The 20,518-nt window shown below is 34.5% G+C and overlaps 1 protein-coding gene and 1 pseudogene across 4 annotated transcripts in view; both read right to left on the reverse strand.

Moving 5' to 3' along the window:
* Positions 1–6,810: 6,810 nt before the first annotated feature.
* Positions 6,811–20,518, reverse strand: part of ARL6 (ARF like GTPase 6) — a 72,187-nt gene continuing 58,479 nt past the window's right edge. For all 4 annotated transcript variants that reach the window (XM_019628222.1, XM_019628223.1, XM_019628225.1 and 1 more), the window contains 3 exons: positions 18,887–19,016; positions 14,268–14,323; positions 6,811–7,813 (listed from right to left, as the gene is read on the reverse strand). In XM_019628222.1, coding sequence (XP_019483767.1) covers positions 7,788–7,813; positions 14,268–14,323; positions 18,887–19,016 — 212 coding nt within the window. In that variant the 3' untranslated portion in view covers positions 6,811–7,787. The remainder of the gene's footprint in view (positions 7,814–14,267; positions 14,324–18,886; positions 19,017–20,518) is intronic.
* On the reverse strand, positions 7,822–10,357 carry LOC109373956 (dnaJ homolog subfamily B member 6-like; annotated as a pseudogene).

Raw genomic sequence — 20,518 nt, forward strand, 5'->3', positions numbered from 1 at the left:
TCAGAATCCTCAGGCATCAGGACGTGGATAGTGGGGAAGGCTGTGCCTATGTGGGGGTGGGAGTACATGGAAAATCTCTGTATCTTCTGCTCAGTTTTGCTGTGAAATTTTAACGGTTTTAAATATAGTCTATTTTAAAAGTGAAAAAAAGTACTAGGGGAATGCCTCTCAAACTTCTGCACATACATGTATTTACCACAAGTGGACTCATCAAAATTTGAGAACTAGTGTTGTATATAACCTGGGTTCCTCCAAAAGCATTGCTGAAACAGAAGGATTTTGTGCTATTACTTTACTAAGGAGTAACGTTATGGAAAGGGAAAATGAAGCGGGTTAGGAGAGAAGTAATGTGAGGATGTGTTATTGAGCTGGTTGCTGCTAAGTATGACTAATTGTTAGGTTCAGAGGAAGCATCCCAGAAGCTATATATATAGTGAGTGAATCTTGAGATTGTCCACAACTAATGGCAAACATAGAAAGAGGGAAACACTTATTCACTGGATCTTGTCTCCAATTGGTCAGTGGTTCCCCTGCTGGGTTATGTATGAATGGTACTGGTAGGGGCTAGGGAGCAAATGTAGGGAAGTTCTGAAATAGGAAATGAGAAACGTGGGGCACAACCAAGGTGCACCTACACATAGCTGGCTGGAGCCAACACGGAGTGGCAGGCGAAACAAGAGATGGTAAGCCTGAGAGAATCTGAAATGGCTCATAAAACGTGTCTAAGACAGTATTTTAAAAAGTTAAGAAATTTCTCAGATTACTGGCTCAGTTTGAAGCATGGAACTAATACAAAGTATTGTGGCTATATATTGTACTACAGGTTTTTTGGGGGCCCAGGCTAGGTTCTGGCTGCCTAGGTATTCCCTATGAATTTCTTTGGCCCTTAAGGGAGAATTAAGCCTTTCAGAAGTTTCCAGGTGATTTCAACTGAACCGTATAAAAATGCTTTCATTCAGCTGCTTGGGGCCTACGAAAGGGCAATGTCATATGGTTCAATCTAATAGAATATGTATGTTTAAGACTTTTTATTGGGAACCCTAGGGTCTACTATACCTGCTTAGAAAACAGTTAATGAAACAGCAGAAAATAGGGTCTTAGATGATGAGTGGATATTTAAGACAAGAGTAACTAGAATCACTAGTCAAAAAAAAAAATGAATCAGCTTCCTCAATAAAGGGTTATAGAAAAGACTCCAACAGTCAAAGCACAATTGTTGCCGTTGAAAACCAAGCTAACGTACACCTCTCTAAAATAGAGTCAAATTCTAGAATAGTTTTGAGGAAAACAAAAGCCATTTCTCTAAATATAATATAGTCTGAGAAGAGCTTTATGTTATTATGCAGAGCCATGTCAGTCCCTAATGTGCTCATTGTCTGGCTTCCAGGCTGTGGCCCCGGGCTTACTGGAATAAGCAAATTTACTATAATATTAGAGAGCCAGTTACTCATGGATGGCTACGGAGACTTGGAAGCAATCTGAAATCATGATTTTTCTAAAAGTTAGACTAGATCACAGTTTAATTCAGGACACCACTGCCCTGCCCCCTCCCACTCCATGCTATTCTCTGTAAGAAGAAAGAGAAGATAAAGATTTAGGTTTTCTTTGTAATTAGAGAGTTTACGCTTGTAGTTACACTATTATTATTTTTCTGATTGCAGTTGATTAGAGGACTATCTTAATAGATGCATACATACTGATATTAATTTAGGCCTTTTGAAGAACAATTTGAAGTAGGACTAAAGAAAAAAGATGAAAACAATTAAAAAATAAGCTAACTGAATAATTTCAAGCGTTTCTTAGAATAAGGCACTTAGTATTATGGATTTCATGTAGATACTCTTTCCCAGTTTGCTTCTGGGAGATGAAATGCATAAGATAGATACTTAAATAAACCTAATAAAAAATAAGGATGTAATTAAGTTAAATACAGAGTACTGTATGATCTTTAAAGCGAAATAAGGTCTTCTCTAAGGTGCTAGTAATTCTGTGCTATATTAAAAGGAAATATAATTGTAGGCTTCCTAACACAGTTGCAGCTTGAATGCTACTCTACTGTAGGGCAAGCCCTATCCATAGAGACTAAGAAGCTACCCATTTTGTATGGAGCGAAGCCTCAGGTTTCTTCTGATCTTTCTGGAAAGAGCTATAGTGTATTTTTTAAGTCTCTTTCCACTTCCCACATAGACAAGCTCAATGTTGAGAATACTTATTATATCTGGATTATCTAATTGGCTGTAAAGTACTTCGTCTGGCCTATATAGAGACCAACACTCTCTTTTAATCAGCAAACACATCATGAGGTAGAAGAGAGTCAAGGTGTCAAATATATGGTGATGGAAGGAGAACTGACTGTGGGTGATGAACATACAATGTGATATAATAATGATGTATTTTAGAATTGTACACTTGAAACCTATGTAATTTTACTAACCATTGTCACCCCAATAAATTAAAAAAAAAGTAAAAATAGTCCTGTGTTAGATATGTCATATTAGAAAAGACAAATTTTAACATTAGTAAGATCTGTGTTGATATAAGATCTTGGAAATCTTTTTATTTGTTCTTTGAAAATCTCATCTGCTATGTATAAACGAAATGAAGTTATTCAGTATGGTGGTTTTACAATGTACAAAGGGGTAATAAGTGATATTTTGTAAAACTGTAAATTGAACTCACTGAATTAGTGGACAGTATTTAAGATACTAATAATCTAGGATCTAAAAAATGCATTAAAAACTTTAAAATAGGGAATGAAGTTCCCAGAAATGGCAAAAGCTGATGAAATGATGTATATCACAACTAAAGAGTTACAAAAAAACAGAATAAAAACCCCTAAAACATGGTAAGAATAACATATTTGCAAGATGTATATATATACATTTGCCCACGAAGACCCTGGGAGAAAAGTTAGTGGTGACTGCAGTGAGTGAGTGTGAGTTTCTTATGACCCTGGATGGTGCATCCTGCACACACACACTGCACTGCACCTCAGAAGACAGGGCTTGAATGTGAAATTGATTTTAACTCAAACATTAGTGATTATATTTAAATGGAGGAAGAGTAAACCTATTTTTGTGACATTTTACCATAATGCTATATGGTATTTCATAAAATATTTGGACTTAAGAACTTTTCTGAGAACAAGAGAGAGAGAGATTTCTGGGCCTACTACTTCATAGGTATATGCTATTCCTCCAGTCAAATGGCAAAAATTTAGAGCCCTGAGGTACAACCAAAAAATGTGTGTAATTAAAAAAATAATTTTAGCTACAGTTGTTACTTGGGATCACTTAACTTAAAATTCATATACACAAATTGAATGATAAGTTTCCACCCACACTTTACCACATACATTTCAAGACTATGAACACTAGTTATCATTTGCCTGAAAATATTGGTAATCATGAAATCTGAAGTTCAAGCCAAATGCTTGAGGATAATCTGTGTGTGTGATTTACTTTAAAATGTTAACATGTCTGATGTTTCAAAACCTGTCCCACCTGTTGCTACCCATTTAAATAAAAGGTAAGACTTCAGAAGGCCAAGACATTCATCATACTGGGAAAAAATAAAGGATTTCAGAGAACATGACTTTTTAGCCACTTGCATTTTTTCATCTTTCATATACATAATTGGTTAAGAAAGAAGTGATTTCAACTTATTTTATTCCATTTTAGAGTAGTCTTGAGTTTTTGAGAAGCCTTTAGGGGTTAAGAACACAGATTCTTGAGTCAGAATGTTTAGGCTCAAAATCTGGGGTCCTCCGATTATTTGTGGTAGATGATAGGGAGTTATTTAACCTCTCTTGCCTCACTTTCATCATCTACAATAGGGAAGGGCAAAGTTTTTACGTAAAGCGCCAGACAGTAAATAACTTTAGGCTTTGTGGGCTGCCTACAGTATCTATTGCTTTTTTTTTTTTTAATGATTCTTTAAAAATGTAAAATCATTATTAGCTTAAGGGCCATATAAAAACAGACTGGCAGTTCCCTGACCCCGGATCTGTATAACAGAGATAATAATGTTATCTACCTTATAAGGTTGTTACGAGGATTAAATATAGGCAAACCTTGGGGATACTGAGGTTCGGTTCCAGACCACCGCAATACTGTGAGCCATAATCCTTTTGCTGTGGAGGGTCTTGCCTTCTGTTTGTAAAACATGCAATATCTCTGAAAGGCAATAAAGCGAAGAATAAAAGAAGGTATGCCTATATATGTAAAGCGCTTAAAAAGTGCTTGACACATATTAAGAGCCATACAAATATTTATTATTACTACTATATTTCTAACCTAATTTTATTCTCAAAATACCTACTATTCCTGTATGACCTTCTAGCATTGCTTGGTGACTTCTTTCTTGGTTTATTCTAAATCACCAGAAAAAAGTTAAATACTAAATGTTGATGAAGGCTCCAAGTGTGGCATTAAAATCGAGTGATCAAAAGAAAGAGTAATTAATGGTCCTGAGGCAGCCCCTTGCAAACCCTGGCAGGATCATCCTTAATGAGATTTATTCAGGTAACATGAAAATGAATGTTACCTGAAACAGTCAATTAAATATAATAACCATTTCTCAATCATTATAATATTTCTCTCCAGCCACAGAAATAAACAAACCTATTTGAACATTCATTTAAATGAACTTTTTTTCTTTTAAAGATTTTATTGGGGAATTGGGGGAGGGGAACAGCATTGGAAAATTGGGGAAGGGGAACAGACAGGTTGCTGTCCTTTTGTTCTTCAGTCTAGTTGTGGAGGATGTTGCTTCACTGGCCCATGTTGGTATTATCACTGCGCTCTTCCCAAGAGAGGCAGTCACTTGCCGGCCATTGGACGGCCAGCCGCTCACGGTGGCTTGGCAGCTCACGAAAGCGCACACCAGCTGTGGGCCACCCCCACTGCAGCCTACGCCATCGCTGGTGACTCACAGCAGCCCAGCTCCAGGTCAAGCTGTTGTTCACCATCTTAGCTATAGAGGGTGCAGCGTCACTGGCCCTCATGTGGGATCCGAACTGGGGCCCTGCTGCTCAGAGCTGGCGTCCCAAGCCAAATCCTAACCAACGCGCCACTAGGCCGGCCCTTAAGTGAACTTTTAATATCAGTCTTTATTTTTTAAGAAGAAGAGAGAATAATCAGAAAGCAGAAAATATGCAACCAAGTCATTTAAAATGCTATAATGTTTTAAAAAGGTAAGATGTATCTGCCTTTTTGCAAGAGTAACTACATATATTTATGGAATCACAATGTAGTGTGCCAAAAATACCAAAGGAAAAAAATAACTTAAGCAATCAGGAGACAATTCATAATTTTTAGCTGACAACCTATAAATGAAAAACAAATATACAAAACTCAGGCCTTTTGTGATTTACAAAACACAGGCCGAACAGGGCCACATATAAATATTTAAATGCAAAACATACAATAGGATAAGTTGGGAACAATTTATGAGGTATTTTGAAATGCAGAGCTTAATGAATTAAACTTTGTAACACAGTCATGTCTAAACATGAAAAAACACATGCTTGAGCTTTAATGCAATCAATTTAATTGCGTATGTTAAATGCACATGCAATAACAGCTCACACACTTGTGACTACTGCTGCCCAAGATGCCTCTACGGAATCTTTATGTGAAAGTGTAGAGTAAGAATGGATGTTTACAGACTACAAACTAGATTCAGAGATTATGAAAACAAAGGAGAAAGTATTCTTACTTCTAAATATAAATAGGGTTGAATTACCTTAGTTTGTGGAATGCTGATTAATTTAGTATCAATATAGTTTTAAGTTATTTTCTTTCAGTCATTTATGCACAGTTTAAAATTTGAAGTGTTAATACACTTAAAACAAGCAAAAAGAAAAAAACACACAGTAGTCCATTATCCCTGATCTGCCCCCAAACCATCCTGGTCTCCCTGCCCAGTGACAGCCTTTTCAATCCTTTTAGCTAGTCTTATTTCTAATACAATTGTCTCTTGAATCATCCATTTTAAACAGATTGTTTGGCTCTGAATCCCAGCACTACCATTTACTACTAGCTCTATGACCTTCAGCAAATTACTTAACTTTTTTAGGCCTCAGTATTCTTTTGTCTATAAAACAAATAGAACCTACCACATAAGGTTATTGTAAGAATTAAATGATATAAAATCACACATGTGTAATAATATCTTGCTCAAAATATAGTAATCATATGATCATTATTGTTGCCATGTTAAATGAGGATTTGAATTCTCTTAAACACCCCTTTTCTCCATCCTGTTATAATAGTTACAGCAAACCAGTTTTTTGTTAAATTTTTCATCATGTCCTTTTTATATTTAAGTCAACTCTAGATTAATGAGGATCTCACTTTTTATTCTCATCAAAACAATTTATGAGAGGCTGTCCAGCTAGCTTAAAATGCTGGACTAGTGTGGATAACTTTGAATTTGCCAAATTCCAAATCACTGGGATTTCGTGACTATGGGAAACTGGATTGCACTTTTACTGTAGTTTTAAAATTACTTTATTCAAAATTTTAAAACATATCACTACTGCAGTTACTATAACACATCTTTATTACTCACTTACCTTTTGCCTTCTGTTTTTATCATTTTCACAGCTAAGGATGTTTAAGATGTTACACATTATATATTACAATTTCCTTTATATGCAGTGTTTTTTATAATTGACATTGCTCCATACACTGTTTCCCAGTGATTACCTTAAAATCAGAGCTTCTATTTAGAGTTAACAATTATAAGTGGTCTCTAATTAAGTTGTGAGAATAACAATTTGCATACAGTAGATACCTGAGATATGTCTAAAATTCTAAAGAACATTTATTAGCAGTTTATGTTCAGAAAAAACATAGTTTGGTGAGTCACAATCTATTTTAGCAAATTACTATCTAAAAGAAAGCATTTTAAAGGAAGAAATTAGTTATAATTATTGAAGAATCACACATTAATTCATTTTTATACCGCTTAATCTTAGGCAATATTTTCGTACAGCCAATGAAATAAAATTAAACATAATACATGAAAAGGTCCTCAAATTCTCCCTCATTAAATTTTAAGTTCTCTGAGGATAAGGAATATGTCTTATTTACTTCTATCATCATTATGTAGGATAATGGCAGATTATTATATAGAGATGTTCAATACATACTCACTGGATAAATAAATTCAGTGTAACTTGGTCTCAGATAATTTACAAATGCTTGACAGCAAAACACCAAATAAGATATTAACATAGCATTCATCTTTTCAGCATAAAGCACACTAGTTGGTATATTACATTTTATGTTTTATTGATGGTGACATATAGTAAAAATCTACTATACATTAATTATTCATGGTCCATTGTAAGTTCTTTTACACAAGCACAATCATACTACAAAGTCATACCATAAACTAAGTTTTTATAAGACAATTTAGAAAATAAAATACATTAAAGATATAATTCATGATGAGATATTGAGATGGATTTTAAATCTGACTTTAGACATTCTCATTACAATCAAATGTAGACCTTTACCAAGAAGTTAATTCGGGGGAGCCCTTCTAAGGATTTAGTTTTCATATAATTTTTTTTTCAGTTTTCATCTAATTAATGGCCAGATTAGCATACCTGAAGTCCTATGTTCTTATAAAGCTCATTTAGAGTCCATAAATGCAAGCAGAATATTATAAAGTATTCTTAGATGCACAAATATCTTTAAAAAAATTTACAGTATTCACTTTGCCTTAAGATATATTCCATGAGTTGACAACTGTTGAGGTTTCCAAACACTATTTCTTCACGTCTTTACAGCCTGGATTTGATCTAATAAAAAACAAACAAGAAATTATCAGTCTCTACAGCGCAAAATCTATTTTTCTAACGTAACCCGAGACAAATTTGTAACATGGTAGAAACACATATACATACTTATTATTTAAAGCACAATCAACACTATAGATTTTATTTTCGTCAAAGCTATACACACACAGTCAGTCAACTAGTTCTACAAGGTCTGTATAAAAACCAGCAGCCCCGTGCCTCATCTCTTTCTCCTTTCATAAGCAACTACTCCAACTCCCTTTTCGGTGATTACCTGTCTCTCTAATATACTTTTGTTACTTGTTGAAGTATCAGTTCCTTCCATTTAATATGAGGCTTCTGCTCTCACACACTCCTAAGCTGGTCTCTGCAACCCTCATAATGCTTCCAATACTCCCATTCTCCTAACATAGTAAGTAATAGTCACTATCAGTATGACAACTCCGTAATGCTACCCACCGGTGAGACAGGTGGTACGCCCGTTACTTTTCCTGTCTTCAACTACATTTTGTTTTCCCTGGAGTTAATAATTTCTCCTCATGCCTGACCCTGCCTTAGCTTTTTTTTTTTTTTAATGTACTTAATACTACCTCAATACCACTACTTCCACACTGTTTTCTTCTTTTTTTGTTTGCGCTGTCCATTGTAGAGTTTTTATTTCACACTGGTTTTATTTCTGTCCTCACACTTTCCTCTCAAGAGGTCAAAAGTAACTCCCATTTCTTTCAGTTTTTTAAAAGGTTTTTATTAAAATATAGCTAACATACAATTTATATTAGTTTCAGGTGTCACTCCCATACTATTTAAACCTTTATTTTTATGAAGCACATTACACAGTCTATCAATTTCACTTTCTTAAAGAACTCTCCACTAGTCTTCCAAAACTCTCTAATCTGGACCAGTTGTTCTCTATGCTTGCTCAGTCACTTTCATATGAGATCTTTCACTATCATTCTGGGATCTCCGTATCATCCTGGGGATTCCTGCCCCCACCCTCTTGTGCTGGTTTTCCTGTTTCATGACCCCTTATTTTTTCTTGTTTGTTTATTTATTTATTGGTCCCACCCACTTAAGAAAGAAACCATCACACACATTCGAATTTATTTTTTCCTTGTTTTTAGCAAATGACAATGACCCAGTTTACCAGCTTTCCTTTTTAAACTTAAGGCTAACATTACATATTTAAACAATTGTCAAAACTTACTAAGTTGCCAGCAATTCATGAACAACTAGAAAACATCCTCAATTTATATTAAGTCAGAAATGTATTACCATTAATATATTAATATCTTTCACTACTAAATACTAAAAAAAAAAATCGAAATTATTTTTTTGTAAGATTCATCCTGGCAATGTTAACTTCACAGCAGGTATCTGACACTACTTGGCTCATGTTTCAAACACAAAATAAAAGCAGGTCCGTGTTTGTGTATGAGTCACGGCCACCTTAGTTTAATACAAAAGCACAGTGCATAGATTCACAATAATGTTAAAGACAAAAAAGAAAAAAGGTCCTATCATATGATCCCAGCAATAAATTCAAAAGTCTATGACAAATAGGGCTTGAATGAGCTGTGATAAGTACTTTAGGTAAGTTATAATGAAAGTCAAGTTTGTTTGAAATCTTCAAAAAAAATTCGTTAATCCTCAAACAGTGCATGTTACAGTTAACATCTCTGTTACGAGCAGGGGTTCAAATGCCATTCAAGCATAGCAGCTGCTGCTTACCATTTACCGTTAAGGACTTTAAGTGGCCATTTTCTTCAACTACTACTCTTTCTTGACCATTCTCGATAACTTTGTATTGAAAGAAGAAAATTCTCCTCCCAAAGACGCAAGGCAGAGAAGAACCACCCTGTGCCTAGGCTCCCGCTTTCTCAAGGGCCCCTCTGATTCCCAAATAAAGTCGTTAAATGGGTCATCAAAGTAGGAGAATGAAAACAGACCCGTTCCAGCAAAAACTTCCCTGAAGACGTCATCTGGGTTCCAGAACGCGAAGCCAAACTCAAATGGACTTTCAAAACGACTTCTGCCTCCATCATTTAATCCTTCTTTGTCATATTTGTCATAGATGTCCCGTTTTTTAGCATCTGATAGAACCTCATACACCTCGGCTAATGGAATTTCCTGTTTCTCCTTGATTCTCAGGATTTTTATTTGGATGTCACTTCAGTGCATTTCCGGTATGCCTTTTTAATATCCCTGGCTGAGGCATGTCTGCATGCCTAGAACTTCGTAGGAATCCACCATGTTTTAGCAGGATATTGGACGGAGGCCGAGGGACCAGCAGTGGGAAGGCGGCCGGATCTCCTGTGCTCTTGCTTGGTGGTGCTAGTGACTGCGGCGGTGACTCCTTGCGCTTTCCTTTCTCCAACAACCTATTCCCTTATTTTTGAGAAGTACACCTCTACGTGGATACCTTAGCAAAAGGTATAGAAAATAAATTCTTGAGACTTTATATGGCTGAAGATGTCAGGTTTTTTTTTTAGATTTTTTTCTTTGGGGAATAAGGGGAGGGAAACAGCGCTGGGGAATCAGGGAAGGGAAACAAACAAGTTGCTGTCCTTTTGTTCTTCAGTCTAGTTGTGGACGTTGCTTCACTGGCCCATGTTGGTATCATCAATGCGCTCTTCCGGGCTGAGACAGTCCCTCGCATGCCATTGGATGGCAGCTCACGCCGGCTGCCACCAGCCACTCAGGGCGGCCCAGCTCCAGGTTGAGCTGTTGTTCACCATCTTAACTGTAGAGGGCACAGCATCACTGGCCCTCATGTGGTATCCAAACCGAGGCCCTGCTGCTCAGAGCTGATGTCCCAAGCCAACTCTTAACCAATGAGCCACTCGGCCGGTCCTGAAGATATCTAAATTCTAGTCACAATACATTGACACTGCGTGAGAATATAATTCTGTTATTTTGTCTTTGGACTCTTCTAGGCATCGCCCAATCTTCTTACAGTTTTCAAGTGGTGCTGTTGATAAGTCAGATGTTATTCTGTTCCCTAATTCTTCACATGAAACCTCTTATTTTCTTCCCAGGAAGCTTGAAGAATATTCAACTGTCTTCAGTGTTGAATTTTAATAATCACGTGACTTGGTGGGAATATTTTCATCCACTACATTGGGCTCTCAAGTGGCCTTTCAACTAAAAATTCATCCTTCTGTTCTGGAAAATACTGTTTGATGATTTGATGATTTTCTCTCCTCTATTTCTCTGCTCTCTTTCTGATATTTCTTTTATTTGGATAGTGGGCCTCTTAAATATGACCCCTTACTTTTTCTTTCCAATAGTGTCTTCTGGGAGAAGTAGGAGAAGGCAGAAGAGGGTTATAATACTTGATATCAAAACTCAGTTACTCCTCCTTTTTAGCTCAATGCCAACCACACATGTGTGCTTGACTCTGCAGAGAATGAACCTTTAATCTACTTTTTGGGCAAGAATGTATAACTGTGTCTTCTCTTTTCAGCCTCATCTCATCCTTATTTCCAAATTCCATCAATATATGAGTCTTTGAGGGGATCTGCAATGTAAATTAGAATGCTTTCCAGCTTTCCCCAGTGCTAGCTTAGAATTCAGCTTTCTCTTTTAAAAGAAAAGGTCTTTAAGTCTGTTGAGTCATTCAAAGTTCATCAAATCTGTTAAATCATTCAACAGTCATCAGACACCTAGCTTCTGGTTGGCATTTTTGTCACTCCCATTCTTTTTGCCCTTGTGGGTTAATGTCTTTAAGCAAAAGTCTTTTTATTGTTAATTTGAGGAGGGGAATGAAACTGTGTGTCCAGTCATCTATCTTTCATTGGAACACCCATCCGCATAGTTTGTAAGTTTATAAAACCTGAAAGCATTATTAGCTTTTCCCATAAAGTGATAGAATGAATAAGTTTCATTAGTCATGGGGGAGAATTTCTTTTTATAAATCTATCACTATTATAAATATAAACAATTTACACCTCCGTAATGGTTTCTGTATATGAGTATTCTCTGTTGGTTTTAGAAAATACTTCATAGTCTACTCAAGAACAGGGGTTCTTTTTCTTTGGGCTGTAATACATAGGTAATTATTGGGAATCCTTCCAAAAGAGAACGGAATCATGGCACAAAATGTGTCATTTAATATTTTACCCCAAACTTTTAAACTTTAAACTTAAAATAATAAGATTAAATTGGTCCCAAAGCCCTCTTTATCATGCTAGGAAATTCCAGGATTCTGGAAGCAAAACAAAGAGATACAAGTTCAGAACATCTTTCACAGTTAGAGTTCCAAAAAAAAACTTTGGCTAATAAGTTAGTTATAGGCACAGACTAGTCTGCTATGTACTGCTACCTATTTTGTAAAATAGATTTTTACCTCTTTTCAAATCCAAACACACAGGGGCATCAAAATGTAAACTATTTACTATTACACAGGAAATATGAACAAAGAATCTCCTATTCAAAACCAAACTGAAACACTTTATTATCTATGTACTAAGTTTCCTTCTCTGTTAAATAGAGCAGTTAGGTAAAAGGGTAAATTTAACATTTATTAAGTGCTTTCTTATACTAGGTACTTTAACACATACAGGGTTTCATTTAATCTACAATTTTTGACATTTTATTTTTAATTTTACAGATGAATAAAATTATCTTCACAAGGTAATAATAAATTTTACTTAATAATAAGTAGTGGAATGAATCTGCTAGGCTCAAAACCGCAAGTGCTGTTTAACCACTACTCCATGCTGCTTACATAAAATGGGGATACTGTGCTTACCTTCTGGCAGAGAACTTTGTAAAGGTTACGTAAAATACTATGGCAACACAAGGGCATAGAAACATTTCCAATAATGTACCCTCCTTACAAAGACTCGGGAGGTAAGATGCAAAGAATGGAGAGGAAAAGTCAAAGACTCAAAAATTAGGTGACAAGACCAGAGTTGCCAAGTGGCACTGCTGTGAAGTTGGATTATTACTGACACCTAGTGGCCTCACTGTTACAGATGAAATAAAACACAAACAAAAGAGGAAAAGAGAGGTACAATTTCAAATCCAGGTAACTATCAACCTATATTCATTAAGTCCTGTGCTTTGAATTACTTTATTATGAGCAATAGTAGGGTTTCCATCCGTGCTATATCTTCATCATAAACAAGCACTTTCAAAACAAAAAATAAGCACTTTCAAAACAAAAAATCAAGGCTGAAAATATTTCTGGTGTCTTCTCTGGAATGTTCCTCTGTAACCAATGTTTTATGTGGGAATCAGTCCCTTAACTTTGACCACTTCTTTACCAGAGTCTAAGAAACTAAGTTGGTGTGTTCACAGAAAAATTCCAGTAGTTCTGAGAACCACTAGAGGTTCTCAATTAAGTTTCATTCAATTGTAAAATATGAATGTTCTTTAAAGTTTAATGGTAAGTGTCATGTCATGATGACTACATTAATACAAAAGAAAAAAAATACAAGTCTGTGAAGTAAACTAAAATATCATATTTTACTAATAACATAAAAATATTTCACATGCACATGTACTACTTTAAACCGAAGAAATAGTGTGTCCTTGTACGGGCAAGCAGGCTACTCTTAGATCCACCATTACATGCAAAGAACAAACAAGAATCACACATAACTGACATTAAAAGATGAGTGTAGAAAAAGTTACATTGACAGCCAATAGACTAAAACTTGAATTTAGAATATCTTGTTATTCACCCTTGTTCAGGGCAGGGAGACTCTTAATAGGAATGATCCTCAGTTGTTCTGCTCACAAATGGAAGTTTTTTGGCCTGATCCTCAAGGTCCTGTAGTAAGAACCTATAGAGCTCCATTTCATTCACAGCTACTGCTCTGTGTGGGTGGGTCACTGTGTTTCAAGCCATTCCTGTGGCTAGTAGATAATATAAACATAGGGAAAATGATGTATTTATTCCCTGATATAGTAACCAACCCTGCACCAACCTATGATAGTTTTGATGAATAATAAATAGAACCACAATACAAAAAAATATCAATAGAATACCAGTATTTACAATACTAAATATGAGTGTTAAAAGTTGTATAAACATGTTATGTATAAATGGAGATATATATGAAATACAGCGTGATTCTTAAAATATATGCCATACAGACTTAATTTTTGGCTATTGACAGTAAGGCCTAAAATTTGTCCCAAACTTCAAATGTGCTTCTATTACTAGATCTGATAGAAATTTTTTGCTGTAAATTAAAAATATTCTCTACAGTTATCATGTATATTGACTGCAAAAATGCAAACATTTAAATAAATCCTTTAGAAAAATATAATGAGTAGATGGAGCAAGGTATTAGATACTTACTGTAAGGTTTTTTCTGAAAGCAGAAACAAATGAAAACAAGAAGGAAAAAAGCAATGATATAATAAAAATAAAATGATAAAAAAAGGAAAGAAACCTGTGAATGGAAAGAAAATAAAGATTGAAGATACACAGTATTTTGTGATGTACCTTGAAGCCAGTCTACGCCTTCTTGCAATCCTTCTCCTTTTATGGCATCACTAGCACTGAAATGAAATCCACAAGAAACATACCCATTTCATTACATCATAGAACTATAAGAATAAATAATTACAATTTTGCCATATGGCAATAATATATTCTAGTAGCATATATGGGCAAAACTAGTTAAGCACTGAAATTGAATATACATTGGAAACCAAAGTCTTGAGTGTTCAGGAGCAAGACTTGAGAAAAATATATCTGCATTTTATTTGTATTGACATAATTTGAATGACATTTGGAAAAGCATATCACTAAAAAGTTATTCTGGGACTATTATTCCGACTGACATTAACAAAACATACACTTTGAGTTATTTTTCTAGTGGTGGAACAGTTTTATAGAGTCCACCATCCTATTTTGCCCAGCCCCAAGGAATCTGTTGAGCAATAGATTAGAAATGTTTGACTTAATTTGTAATTTAGCCATAGAATAGAGTGACTTTATTTGAAAAGGGATTGATATCTATGGGGTATAAACCTGTAGTAACTTTGGTAAACTGGTAGAATAAAAAAACCCTAGTAGTTTTCAATACTATTGGGTTGTTGGAAAAGTCATGACGTATTTTTTTCTATGTTTTTCGTTGCAAAAATGAGTCATGACTTTTCTGACAACCCAATAGTTCTATATTTATTGCCTTCAGGAACCTGGAAAGGTTATTTTAACTCTGTCTTTAGTTTTGGCATCTGTAAAATGGGGGAATATTACCTTTGACCTCATATGGTTATTATGAGAATTAAATAATTGAGATATGTATATAAAACACCTAAATCAGGGTCTTTTCATGGTCTTTCTATTCTTAAGAGAATAAACTTAGATCGTCATGGTAATATTATTTTATAATCATAATTAAATTATATAAACTAAAATAATAAAATGCAAAGGATGTTTAGAGTATCAAATAATTTTTTCCAAGACCCAGACTAATAGTTTCTCATAACATGTTACTGATTTAGTGAATGCTTTTCAAAATATAATCATATAATAGTAATTAGTGTAATTAGATTTTCTGAATTAGGATTCCTTTTAGTGTGCTGAAGCATGATTTAAAATGTACTAAATTACCTAAACCAGTTAATTTGATTCTAATCAAAACAAAAATTACTTCCAAGGAATTACTTATTAGACTAAGAACATGACTTATAATATTTTAAAATAGAAAGAAAAATAATCAGCAAGAGACATACAAATATTCAAATCAAACTATGGGTTATCCGTATCAATAGCAAAACATCAGTAACTGAATGCTTAAATTAAAAAATCAATGTATTGATTTTATGACACACCTATAGTCGCACACAAGATTACAGTACCAAACAAGTCATAAAATGAAGAAATACTTCCCTTTTGGTGGAGTGTTTCTAAAAATTATGCATATTTTCCTAAGAATCCTTAAATGTTTGAATTCTACTTTTCCTTTGAAATAAATCATACGACTTGTAACTAAATAAAAGCCAAAGTCTTTACCATGTCCTACAAGGCCCTATGTGACATGACCCCTGGTTGTTTTTCAGTGGCCTCAGCTCCTATAAATTCCCTTGAGATCTCTCTGCTCCAGCCAGCCTGAACTCTTGTGATTCCTGAAATACACCAGGCACATTCTCATCCCAGAGCCTTCTCACCTGCTGGTGATTCTGGAAAGCTGTTCCTCCCAACCTTGTGTGCATTGCTCCCTGACTTCAACTACATCTCAATTACCTCTCATTATTGTTCATCTTATTCTCCTACTTTATTTTTCTTCACTCTCCCAGACGACATTTTATATAGCTATTTACCTGCTTTATTATGTCTCCCTTACAAGGTAGTAAATAAGCAAAAACATATACATATCACACCAGGGATTGAGTCAAAGAACACATAATACTGCAGTCAGATCCTGACAACCAGAGTTGACTATATGTTTAGTTTAATAGTAAAAAATAAACCACAAAAATTTCCTTTAATTTTCCAGGCTGTAATTTTCTATGATCTTTTGTTTATTGTACAGTAAATTTATTTGTACCTAAGGGAAGAGATGCAGTATTTTATCTCTGTATCACTGATTTCCTTTATTTCTAAAACTGGAAAAAAAGGATAAATGTATTTTCAATTGTACACATGCTTTAAAAAATATTGTAAAAATAAAAACTTAACAAATGAAGCACTAATTGGAAGTTAGTGAGATGTCCAGTTTGAATTAAGAAGGATTCAAAACAATAGACACATTTAAAAGAAATACTTGGCATTCTTCTATAGGTTATACAGTAAACATAGAAACTGGTAATATAATATTTCATATCAGGATATTAGAGCATCAGGATATTACTTTTTCTCTCACTGAAAAATATTTAGATGTCATAAGTGAATAAATGCATTTATTAAAATTCAACTGCTAATTATTTTAAGTAGAGATGTTTCCATTTGCAAAATTAACTTCTACTTCAAAATTAAAAGTAGGATTATATCTTTTACTAATTAGATCCATGTGTTTGAATGTTGCCCTTTCTATCAAAGTACTCACAATACTTACTATAATGCGAAAACTAAAAATTATTCTACTTTAGGTGTTATCAATTTAGATATGATTTACCTACATGATGTAGAGAAATGCAATTTCTATCTTAAGATAATTCTCTACCCCAAAATCCCTCCTCTCTTTACCAACAAAATACCATAGAACCTCAAATTCCAACTCAAGAATCACTTAGTAAATATAGACTTTTCCTCTGATTCTAAAGAAAGGAAGGTTTTACTTGATATATGCAGTGTTTCACTCCTGGAGTGCTGGAGGCCTTGAATACGGAGGAGTTTTAAGGGTTTTTTCAAGCTCTCTTCTGTACTATTACTCTTTCAGCACCAGGGTTAGCTCTTAAAGTTCTTCCCTGAGCTCTAACACCTCCTGCTTCATGTTCTGTTTCTTCTTCCGGAGGCAGTGGGTTTCTCTGCCCGTGTTCAGTCTTTCTTCATAGATACCGTCTAATAAAAAGGGAAAAACTGGCAAGAGAAGGACATCTTGCCACAGGGGAGGTAGGTGGGTGGTAGAGGGAGCTTAATATAAGTAGTGGTAAGCACTAAAATACCATCTAATACATAATTTCTGGTTATTCTCATTGGGAAATTTTGATAAAAAGGGACACTGGAGTTAAATATATTAGTAAGAAACGGCTTTCCAAATAAACAATGTATAATAATTTCAGACACTAATTATTTATGAGTTCAACCTTATTAGTATATCCAAATAAGATTAATATTTCCAATTTCTATTTATTCATATGAACAAATATTTATTGTGAACCTACTAATTACCATGTACTACTACTATTCCAGGGGTTACATAGTGAACAAAACCGGTAAAAAACCAGGTGTCATGGCACTAATGCACTAGTGTAAGAAGAGAGACGATGAAACAAAAAGAAAAATAAAGAAGTCACATAGTAATAGAAAAACAAAGCTAAGTAAGGTAAAAACTAGGTGGTGTAAGACACAGTGATATTTTAGAGTTATCAGAAGTGGTCTCTCTCCTGAAGAATGGGCAATAGCAAGCCAGGAACATTATTTTGGAGGATGATTCAGATAAAGGGAGTAACAAATGCAAATGCTCTGAGATGGGACGGTGGTTGGCTGATTCAATGTGCAGGAGAAAATCAGTGTGGGTGAAGTTGAGTGAGTAAGTAGGCTGTCTAAGTTATTCTTTTAAGAGTTGTTTTTCTATCCCAATACCAAAAGATGTGAAAAGGTTTTCACAGCAGTATAGTCATAAATACCTGCAATGCCACGTTCTATAAAACTAGAACCTAGCTCACATCCTACCTTGTTAGGTCACTTATAAAATGAGCTTAATGAACATCAGAACAATTTATCTTTACAGATAAATGTTTTCAGATTTTTGGGGTAGATACCCAGGAGAGGGATTGCTGGGTCACACGGTAATTCTATTCTTAATTTTTTTGAGGACCCTCCACACTGCCTTCCATGGTGGCTGCACCAATCTGCATTCCCACCAACAATGTTATTTACGATGGCCAAGACATGGAAACAACCAAGGTGTTCTTCGACAGATGATTGGATAAAGAAGATTTGGTATATATACACATGGAATACTATTCTGCCATAAGGAAAGATGAAATACTGCCATTTACAACATGGGTGGATCTTGAGATTATTATGCTATGCAAAATAAGTCAGACAGAAAAAGTCGAGAACCTTATGATCTTATTGATATGTGGTATATAAAACTGAAAGCAACAAAGAAACAAGAGAAACAAATGAAGAAACAAAAATTCATAGACAGAGACAATAGTTTAGTGGTTACCAGAGGGTAAGGAGTGAGGGGGGTGGTAGATGAGGGTATAAGGGATTAAATATATGGTGATGGAAAGAGAACTGACTCTGGGTGGTGAGCACAATGTGATATATAGATGATGTATTGCAGAACTGTACACCTGAAACCTGTGTAGCTTTACTAACAATTGTCACTCCAATAAACTTAAATTAAAAAATTTAAAAAAAACCCCCGAGGTTAGAAAACAAACACCAAAACTTAATTTCTTTTCAGGATGGTAAAATGAAAGGTAAATCTAAAACTTTACCAAATATGCCATGGCTTATCTTTGATGTTCTCTAAACACAGCAACTGAGACACTTTAATAGATGTCACTGCATCTCTAAGGTCCATTTTGTTTGCAAAGAATAAGATCGGTATTCGACGGTGCTTAATATCTGAAAGAGAAAATAAGACTATCATCACACTTCCAGCTCTTTGGTCATTTTCCCCCAAATCCTTAAAATTGAAATTCACAAAAATTGTTTTCCAATGACTTCTTTCTCTATTACACATACATAAATATTTAAAAACATATACTGTCCGCCATGTATTTGAGTGATATGAGAATTTAAAAAATACTTCTTCCAAATCTATCTGCCCTCTGGTTAGGACTTTAAAACAAAGACAAGTGAGGTGGAAATCGGGGGCTCATTAAGCAGTTACTGAGCAGCACCTACAGAAAGGTCAAATATTTTGTTTATTTCATTTTACTGTCAACAGAAAGGAGGCAAACTTCAGACAGAAGTAGAAAGAAGATAAACTGAATCCTGATTTTAAAATTTAGTCATAGTGTTATAAGTAACAAGCTAGATACTCTAACAAGATAATTTTACCTTGTTATAATTTTGGAAACATTTTTCACTGTTTTGAATAGACAATTCATTTAAATAGTTCAAAATTCAGAAGACAGAAAATGATATACAGTAAAAATATCTCCCTCTCACCTTTTTCCCAGGTCATCGACTTGTCCTCCCTAGAAGAGGCAACCCATATCATCCATTTCTTGGCATCTTTTTAGAAATATTACAGATATGCAAATATATTTATTATTCTTTATACAAATAGTAGCAGACTATTCTCACTATTTTATACCTTTTGCATTTCACTTAATTTCATATCCTGGAGGCTGTCCCATAGCAGTACATCTAGAACAGTTTCAATATTTTAACACTGTGACATGCTATTTTAGTAAGTACTATGTGCTATAAATTTATTTAATCAGGACTTAACAGATATATATGTGTGTTGTTGCCAATATTTACAACTATATACAATGCTGTAATGAATCAACTTGCACATAGGAAATTTTGTAAATTGGCCAGTACGCCTGCCAAGTAAATTTGAGAAGTGAAATTACAGGGTTAAAAGATATATAAATTGCTATGCTGATAGATATTGATTACCAACAGCTTTCCCTTACAAATTGTGTCAATTCACACTTAAACAATGATGTATAAGAATGAGTGTTTCCATTGATTGGTAAAAAGTACTATCACAGTGTTTACCTACATTGTTTTGAGAAAAGTTAAGAATCTATATATTCAAAAGATGTTTATAATTCCTTTTTAATGAACTATTTTAGCATATCATTTGCCATTTTTTTCTATTAAGTTTTATTTTCTCATCTATTTGTAGGAATACATTAAGTAGTAAGGAAATAAGCCTTGCAGCTATGTATGATATGAATCATACATAGCTGCCCTTGCTTGTCATTTGCCTTTGCTCATGGTCTGTTCTGTAATTCAAAACTTTTTTTTTTTAAGATTCTGGGTTTTTGTTATAGTTAGAAAAGCCTCCTCTTGTCCCAAAATTATTTTTTAAAATTCCCCATAATTTCTTCTACTGTTGTGATAGTGTAATTTTTATATTTAAATATTTAGCCCAGCTGGAATTTATC

Source organism: Hipposideros armiger, unplaced genomic scaffold (genome assembly GCF_001890085.2).
Source record: "Hipposideros armiger isolate ML-2016 unplaced genomic scaffold, ASM189008v1 scaffold_760, whole genome shotgun sequence".
Taxonomy (NCBI): Eukaryota; Metazoa; Chordata; class Mammalia; order Chiroptera; family Hipposideridae; genus Hipposideros; species Hipposideros armiger.